At 52.1% G+C, this 8,960-nt stretch overlaps 1 protein-coding gene across 1 annotated transcript in view; it reads left to right on the forward strand.

Moving 5' to 3' along the window:
- The first annotated feature begins 2,978 nt into the window (after window positions 1–2,978).
- ADGRE2 (adhesion G protein-coupled receptor E2) overlaps window positions 2,979–8,960 on the forward strand; it is a 34,276-nt gene continuing 28,294 nt past the window's right edge. The window contains 7 exon segments of the mRNA XM_073015757.1: window positions 2,979–3,530; window positions 6,233–6,261; window positions 6,263–6,284; window positions 6,487–6,497; window positions 6,499–6,604; window positions 8,322–8,440; window positions 8,442–8,589. Coding sequence (XP_072871858.1) covers window positions 3,509–3,530; window positions 6,233–6,261; window positions 6,263–6,284; window positions 6,487–6,497; window positions 6,499–6,604; window positions 8,322–8,440; window positions 8,442–8,589 — 457 coding nt within the window. The 5' untranslated portion in view covers window positions 2,979–3,508.

The following is an 8,960-nucleotide window of genomic DNA, read 5'->3' on the forward strand; positions in this document are numbered from 1 at the left end:
AGCAACCTGGGGCCAGTGGCCCGAAACCCCCAGATGCCAGTTCCCCTTTTGACAAATGAGGACCACGTTCCCGCCCCCCCATCATTGCAGAACAAAAGTCATGAGGTTGTCCAGAAGCTGCAAAATAAGTCAGCCGGACTGAGACTTCAGGATGAAGAGAAGGCAGAGAAACATAGGCAGATGCCCCGGCAGGGACCGGATCAGCAAGGCTGAAGGAGGCTTCCCTTAGCTGGGCGGCAGTGGAGTGGCAGGAGTACTAACTTGCATGGTTTACCATATGGGGCTCCACTCAGTACAGGCTCTGTGCTCGTGCTCTGCAGAGAACAAGACAAAAGTCACTCAGGGGGCTGACAGCCTAATGCGGCTCGAGGGCAGATGGTTGCAAGGGAAGAAGAGAGATGGTGAGAAGTACCGGAGAGACTCAAGAAAGCCTCGCGGCGGCCGGGCGCGGTGGCTCAAGCCTGTAATCCCAGCACTTTGGGAGGCCGAGACGGGCGGATCACGAGGTCAGGAGATCGAGACCATCCTGGCTAACACGGTGAAACCCCGTCTCTACTAAAAAAAAAAAAAATACAAAAAAACTAGCCAGGCGAGGTGGCGGGCGCCTGTAGTCCCAGCTACTCGAGAGGCTGAGGCAGGAGAATGGCGTAAACCCGGGAGGCGGAGCTTGCAGTGAGCTGAGATCCGGCCACTGCACTCCAGCCTGGGCGACAGAGCGAGACTCCGTCTCAAAAAAAAAAAAAAAAAAGAAAGTCTCGGGGCATGGTGACTCACGCCTGTAATCCCAGCACGTTGGGAGGCTGAGGCGGGTGGATCATTTGAGGACAGGAGTTCGTAGACCAGCCTGGCCAACATGGTGAAACTCTGTCTCTACTAAATATACAAAGCATGGTGGTTGCATGCCTGTAATCCCAGCTACTTGGGAGGCTGAGGCGGAAGAATCACTTGAACCTGGGAGGCAGAGCTTGCAGTGAGCTGAGATCACACCACTGCAGTCCAGCAACCTAGGTGACAGAGTGAGACTTCATCTGGAAAAAAAAAAAAAAAGCCGGGAAGGGTTTTGGAGTGCTGAGGATGGGAGGGGTTTACATTTTGGATGAGGCCTGTAGGTCAAAATATGTTTCAGCCAAAAGCTGAAGACAGAAGGGAGCGAACCCTGAGGTTATTCAGGGTAAGAGTGTTTCAGGGTCAGGCACAGTGGCTCATGCCTGTAATCCCAGGACTTTGGGAGTCTGAGGCGGGTGGATCACAAGTTCAGGAGTTCAAGACCAACCTGGCCAACATGGTGAAACCCTGTCTCCACTAAAAATGCAAAAATTAGCTAGATGCGGTGGCATGTGCCAATAATCCCAGCTACTAGGGAGGCTGAGACAGGAGAATTGCTTGAACCCAGGAGGCAGAGGTTTCAGTGAGACGAGATAGCATCCTGCACTCCAGCCTGGGTGACACAGCAAGACTCTGTCTCAGGAAAAAAAAAAATAATAATAAATAATAAAAATAAATAAAATAAAATTTTTTAAAAAGGATGTTTCAGGCCGGGTATGGTGGCTCAAGCCTGTAATCCCAGCACTTTTGGGACACCAAGGCTTGCAGATCACTTGAGGCCAGAAGTTCGAGACCAGCCTGACCAACATAGCGAAACTCTGTCTCTACTAAAAATACAAAAATCAGCCAGGCATGGTGGCTTGCACCTGTAATTCCAGCTAATTGGGAGGCTGAGGCAGGAGAATCTCTTGAACCCAGGAGTCAAAATAAATAAATGAATGAATAACTCTATAATAAAATAAAATAAAAATACAAAAATTAGCCAGGTGTGGTGGCGGGCACCTGTAGTCCCAGGTACTTGGGAGGCTGAGGCAGGAGAATTGCTTGAACCCGGGAGGCGGAGGTTGCAGTGAGCTGAGATGGCGCTCTTGCACTCCGGCCTGGGCAACAGCAGACTCTGTCTCTAAAATAAAGTAAAATAAAATAAAATTAAAAAGTGTCGATGATCTCTATGAAGGGGTGTAGGGAAAACCCCTGGCATCAGGAAGCGCCTCCTGCCTCCCTGAGATTCTGCAGACGCCAGCTGTCTGACCTACCCGTCTGATCTGCAGAGAAGGGACGTTGAGCCCTGGGGTTCTAGCTGGAGTTTCTGGCTTTCTGAGGAAAAAAAAGGCAAAATCCCTCCAGAGCTGGTCTGCCCTCTCTCCTTCAGCTTCTGCTGATGTTCATTCCCCTCCCTCACAGCCCGTGGCCACACCCACAGGAGCCCAGGACAGGAAGGGGTAAATTCTAGGACTGGGGATGACATGGATAAAGCTGGAAACCATCCTTCTCCGCAAACTAACACAGAAACAGAAGACCAAATACCGCATGTTCTCATTCATAGGTGGGAATTGAACAATTAGAAAACTTGGACACAGGGCAGGGAACATCACACACCAGGGCCTGTGATGGGGTGGGGAGAAGGGGAGAGGGACAGCATTAGGAGAAATGCCTAATGTAAATAACAAGTTGATGGGTGCAGCACACCAACATGGCACACGTATACCTATGTAGCAAACCTGCACGTTGTGCTCATGTACCCTAGAACTTAAAGTCTAAACAAATTAATTAACTAATTAATTAATTAAAAAAAAAAAAAAGAAACAGAGCTTCACCGCGTTGCCCAGGCTGGTCTCAAACTCCTGAGCTCAAGCGATCCTCTTGCCTCAGCCTCCCAGAATGCTGGGATCACAGGTGTGAGCCTCTGCACCTGGCCTCAGTTTCCTCATCTGGAAAACAGCAGGGGAAGATACAGCCAGCTGGAGTGCAGGCTCTGCCAACTCTGGCATGCCAAAGCTCTGGGCACAGGGCGAGCCCCACCAAAGTGGGAGCCCACAGCTATTTCTGACAAGGCCCCTGCGTGCCTGCCCAGGGAAGAGCCAAGTGGCCCTGGGTGAGACCAGCCCGCCCGGCTGTCACACCTTCCCCTCCAGAGCAGCCAGCCCCAAACACCCAGAGGCCAGAGGGTTCGTCAGAGCCACGTGGTGGAAACTCCAGTAGAGGGTTTTCTAAAGCAGGTTGCACTTCATTCTTGCTGAACTAGTGCACGTGTGTGTGTCTGTGCGTGTGTGTCTGTGTGTGTCTGTGTGTGTGTGTCTGTGTGTGTCTGTGTGTGTGTGTGTGTCTGTGTGTGTCTGTGTGTGTGTGTGTCTGTGTGTGTCTGTGTGTGTGTGTGTGTCTGTGTGTGTGTGTGTGTGTTTGCAGCGCCCCTGGGTCTGTGTTTTTATTGCACTTTCCTGCTGGTTTCCAGCTGCACCGCCAGTTCCGGGGAGGGTCCTGGGCCTGCGGCTGTCAGTCCCCACCTCCTTCATAAAGTCCTGGCCTCGGGACAGTCCGCACAGCTACCCAGCCTGAGACGGGGCAGCCCGCACAGCTACCCAGCCTGAGACGGGGCAGCCCGCACAGCTGCCCAGCCTGGGGAGACAGGACAGACCTGTCCCACTCACTCTTTCCCCTACCGCTTCTGCCGGCAGCTCGAACCATGGGAGGCCGCGTCTTTCTCGGTAAGTACTTCGGGGCCCCGCTGGGAGGGGCGGGGAAGCTCCAGCGGTACCGTTGGCTGCGTCTGAGAAACGGGAGGCGCCGCTGGTGGCTGTGGGGCCTGCGATGAAGGAAGCCACATGGTCAAGCAGGCACTCTCAGCACATGGGGAGAGGGGCTGGTTGTGCTTGGACACCCCCACACTCCGGCAGGAACTCTAGGGTGCGCTCGGAGCCTGCTACTCTGCCGGAGGTATCCTCAAGCTTTCTACTGGAGCCAATTTGGCATCTGCTCCCTAAGAGGGGAAAATGAGGCACGGGGGAAGGAAAGGGGCAAAAAGTGAGTGCTGGGACCCCAGAGCCACTGCTCTTAATATAGCGCATAGAAAGACATGGGCGGGGCGGGAGAGGGGGGAGGTGGGGAAAATAGAGGCCAGGACTTCCCCACTGCAGGTACCCCAGCTTCTCCCTCTCTTTCTCTCTCTCTGTCTCTCTCTCTCTTCTTCTCTCTCTCTTTCAGTCTATCTCTCTAATCTCTGTTTTCTCTCCACCTCTGCCTCTTTGCCTGTCTGTCTCTCTCTCTGGTGAACAGCAAGGAGATCCCTAGGTCTCCATCTCTAAAGCCGTTGATGATTTGAGGGGGAGTCCCCCAGGACATGCCTTGGGAAGGGGAACTCCCTGAGCGCTGGGCACTGCAGCTCCACATGCACCCCAACAGGCGGTCACAGCGTTTTCCTGTGGAGGGGCGCCCAGGGGGTGAAATATCACCACTGGGCTTAAGGATGGGCCGCCAGGGCTGGTGGCAGTTGTGATTGTGGCATGTGTGCACTGTGTCCCTGAGGAAGCATGTGGGGTCCAGGGCATCTTAGAGCCTGGGGCATCCAGCACTGTCATTTTTTTTTTTTTTTTTCTGAGACGGAGTCTTGCTCTGTCACAGGCTGGAGTGCAGTGGAGTAATCTCAGCTTGCTGCAACTTCCGCCTCCCGGGTTCAAGCGATTCTCCTGCCTCCATCTCCCAAGTAGTTGGGTAACAAGAGCCTGCCACCATGCCCAGCTAATGTTTTGTATTTTTAGTAGAGACGGGGTTTCACCATATTGAGCAGGCTGGTCTTGAACTCCCGACCTCAGGTGATCTGCCCACCTCGGCCTCCCAAAGTGCTGGGATTACAGGCCTGAGCCACCGTGCCCGACCATGCCTTCATTTTTACCTAAAGAAATGAAGATGGCAGTAAATGCTCAGGCACACCAGACACCCCCAAGTCAGAAGAGTGGCAGCTGGAGCTGGGACCCCCCCCCACCAGGCTCGTGGTCCTTCCCTCCTTCTCAGTTCCTGAAACTCCACCCCTAAGCTGAGCTCGGGAGGCTGAGGCGGGAGGATCGCTTGAGGCCAGGAGTTCAAGATCAGGTCTGGGCAACAAGCAAGACTCTCTCTCTAAAATAATTTTAAAATTATTTTTAATTTTTTTGGCTAGGCGTGATGGCTCATGCCTGTAATCCCAGCACTTTGAGAGGTCAAGGCAGGCAGATCACCTGAGGTTAGGAGTTCGAGACCAGCCTGGCCAACATGGTGAAACCCCATCTCTACTTAAAAAATACAAAAATTAGCTGGACGTGGTGGCTGATGCCTGTAATCCCAGCTAGTCAGGAGGCTGAGGCAGTACAACCACTTGAACCTGGAAAGTGGAGGTTGCAGTGGGCCAAGATTTTTACCACTGCGTTCCAGCCTGGGTGACGAAGGGAGACTCAGTCTCAAAAAAATAATAAATAATAAAAATAAATAAATTATTTTAAAAATTTTGAGCTGGGAGCTCAAATTTTTGAGCTGTAATCCCAGCACTTTGGGAGGCCAAGGCCAGCAGATCACCTGAAGTCAGGAGTTCGAGACCAGCCTGGCCAATGTGGTGAAATCCCATCTCTACTAAAAATACAAAAAATTAGCCAGGCATGGTGGTGGGTGCCTGTAATCTCAGCTATGTGGGAGGTGGAAGCAGGAGAATTGCTTGAACCCAGGAGGTAGAGATTGCAGTTAGCTGAGATCACACCGTTGCACTTCAGCCTGGGTGACAGAGCAAGACTCTGTCAGAAGGAAAGAAAGAAAGAAAGAAAGAAAGAAGAAGAAGAAGAGAAGAGAAAGAAAGAGAGGAAGAAAGAAAGAGAGAAAGGAAAGAGAAAGAGAAAGAGAAGAGAGAAAGAGAGAAGAAGAGAAAGAAAGAGAAGAGAGAGAAGAGAAAGAGAGGAAAGAAAGAGAGAGAAAGAAAAGAAAGGAAGAAAGGAAGAGAAAGAAAGAAAGAAAGAAAGAAAGAAAGAAAGAAAGAAAGAAAGAAAAGAAAGAAAGAAAGAAAGAAAGAAAGAAAGGATTAAAATAGGGTGGTGCACACCTGTGGTCCCAGGTACTCGGGAGGCTGAGGCAGGAGGATCGCTTGAGTCCAGGAATCGGGAGGCTGCAGTGAGCTATGATTGCACCACTGCACCCCATGCTGGGTGACCAAGTGAGACCCTGTGTCAAACAAAACAAAACAAAACCCACCCCTATGGGGACAGGCTGACAGACTCTTTGGCTTTGAGCATCCGAGTGGGACGTGACATCTGCCCCACTCTGTTTGAACGATGGGCAGGCTCTCAGCCTGAGAGGGGGTCAGCATCCTCCTCCCCCAAAATGCATCACCTTTATGCCTCCTTTCCCACCTGGGATTCCCTCTGACCCCCCTTTCCTTTCTCTGTTGCAGCATTCTGTGTCTGGCTGACTCTGCTGGGAAGCCGAAACCCAGGACTTCAGGGGTGAGTCTGCTGGGAAGCAGAAAGCACAGTCCACAGCAGAGTCTGGGGAGGGCCCTGGACCCCCGCCCAGCCCCCCTTCAGCCCAGGGAAAGAGAGGCCTCGTGCACGGGAAACTCAGCGCCCTGCCCCATCTCCCTCAGTGTCCCCTTTTTGGTGTGTCCCCTTGCCCCTCACCTTCTGACCGTGCTCCCTGCTCTTGCAGACTGTGCCCGGGTGGTGCCCTGAGAACTCCTCGTGTGTCAACGCCACCGCCTGTCGCTGCAATCCAGGGTTCAGCGCTTCATCTGAGATCTTCACCTTCCCCACGGAGATTTGTGACGGTACAGAGGCTTGAGGGCAGCACAGGGTACATCTGAGATTATGAGGCTTTGCCCGGTGCCAGTGGGGACAGGGGTTGTTGTTAGGGGGCCACAGCCTCACCTTCCAGACTATCATCATGGACAGAGAAAAGACAAAGAGGGCAGGCGTGGTGGCTCACACCTGTAATCCCAGCACTTTGGGAGGCTGAGGCGGGCGGATCACTTGAGGTCAGGAGTTCAAGACCAGCCTGGGCAACATGAAGAGACCCTGCCTCTACAAAAAATACACAAAATAGCCGGGCATGGTGGCACACATCTGGAGTCCCCAGCTACTCAGAAGACTGAGGCGGGAGGATTGTTTGAGCCCAGGGGTTTGAGGCTACAGTGAGCTATGATTGCACCATTGCACTCTAGCCTGGGCAACAGAATGAGATCTTGTCTCAGGGAAAAGGAAGAAACAAAGAAAGAGGCCAGGCGTGGTGGCTCACACCTGTAATTCCACCATTTTGGGAGGCCACGGTGGGCGGATCACTTGAGGTCAGGAGTTCCAGACCAACCTGGCCAATATGGTGAAACCCTGTCTCTATACTAAAAACACAAAAAATTAGCCTGGTGTGGTGGTGGTCCCCTGTAATCCCAGCTACTCGGGAGCCTGAGGCAGGAGAATCACTTGAACCTGGGAGACGGAGTTTGCAGTGAGCCGAGATCATGCCACTGCACTCCAATCTGGGCGACAAGAGCAAGACTCCATCTCAAAAAAAGAAAAAAAAGGAGAGACAGAAAGAGAGAAGGAGAGAAAGAAAAGAGAAGAAAAGAAAAAGAGAGAGAGGGATGGAGGGAAAGAAAGAGAAAAGGAAAGGAGGGAGAGAGAAAGAAATAGAAAGGAAAGGAGGGAGGGAGGGAAGGAGGGAGGGAGTGAGGGAGGAAGGAAGGAAGGAAGGAGGGGAAGAAAGGAAGGAAGGAGGGAAGGAAGGAAGGAAAAAATATGAAGGGGGAGAGGTAAGAAGTGAATAGGCACGGCTTCCTGGAGAGAGAGAAGCTGGGTGCTCAGGAAATCTGGAGTCTGTGCCTCAGTTTACCCTTAAGACTGGGGAGGAGGTACATTCTGGCCATGGTTTTTTTTCTCCCTTATTTTTCTTTCTTTTTTTTTTTTGAGATGGAGTCTTACTCTGTTGCCCAGGGTGGGGAGTGCAGTGGCCCAATCTCGGCTCACTGCAACCTCCACCTTCCAGTTTAAGCGATTCTCCTGCCTCAGCCTGCTGAGTAGCTGGGATTACAGGCATGCACCACCACGCCCCGGCTAATTTTTGTATTTTTAGTAGAGATGGGGTTTCACCATGTTTGGGCAGGCTGGTCTCGAATTCCTGACCTCCGGTGATCTGCTGCCCTCAGCCTCCCAAAGTGCTGGGATTAAGGTGTGAGCCACTGCACCCAGTCACCATGGGGTTTAAATTTCTACAAAAAGTCTGAGGAGAGGGATGTGGAGCTTCTTGTTCATCCCCCACCTCAGCTCTGTTCACTGTGTCCAAATCTAGGATGCCAGCCAGAGAACTGAGATCAAGTGTGGTCTTCAGGAATGGCTTGCTCCAGCTGCAGCACAACCTGTGCACAGCAACTTAGGATTCTTTCCAAAAGATACTAAGCAGCAGGCCCCATGTTGGGGAGTCAGGACGGGGGTCTCTGCCCTGACAGAACTCACATCTTTGGGGAGGTGACTCCCTGTCCTGTTGTGTTCCAGACATCAATGAGTGTGCGCCACCGTCCGAAGTGTCTTGTGGAAAATTCTCAGACTGCAGGAACATAGAGGGGAGCTACGACTGTGTGTGCAACCCGGGATATGAGCTTGTTTCTGGGGCAAAAAACATTCAAGAATGAGAGCGAGAACACGTGTCAAGGTAAGAACCACCCCACATCCTCCATCACCACTCTCCATGAGGTTCGGGGTCACCAGAGCTGTTTCTGCAGCATCAGGGAGCAGGTGCCCAAGTGTAGGTTCAGTTCCTGGAGTCTGAGATGAGACAGGTGTACATGTACCTGTTTCGCCAGCCCAGAGAGGCAGCGTGGTGTGCGGGCCAAGGGAAACCTCTGGGACCAGCTACCTGGACCCAAATCCAGGCTTTGCCACCTGTTACCTAATGATATTACCAACATCACTACTGCTCTTAGAGCCTCTATTAAATGAAGATGACAATAATGGTGCCTACTCGTATGTCTTCTGGGAGGATCAAGGAAAGAATAGGTGCTTCTAACAGAGCCCAGCACACAGCAGGTGCTATAGGCATCTTCGTTCTTTAAACATTATTATGCATCGTAATCCCAGCACTTTGGGAGGCCGAGGCAGACGAATCATGGGGTCAGGAGATCAACACCATCCTAG

The sequence above is a fragment of the Chlorocebus sabaeus genome, chromosome 6 (assembly GCF_047675955.1).
Source record: "Chlorocebus sabaeus isolate Y175 chromosome 6, mChlSab1.0.hap1, whole genome shotgun sequence".
Classification (NCBI taxonomy): domain Eukaryota; kingdom Metazoa; phylum Chordata; class Mammalia; order Primates; family Cercopithecidae; genus Chlorocebus; species Chlorocebus sabaeus.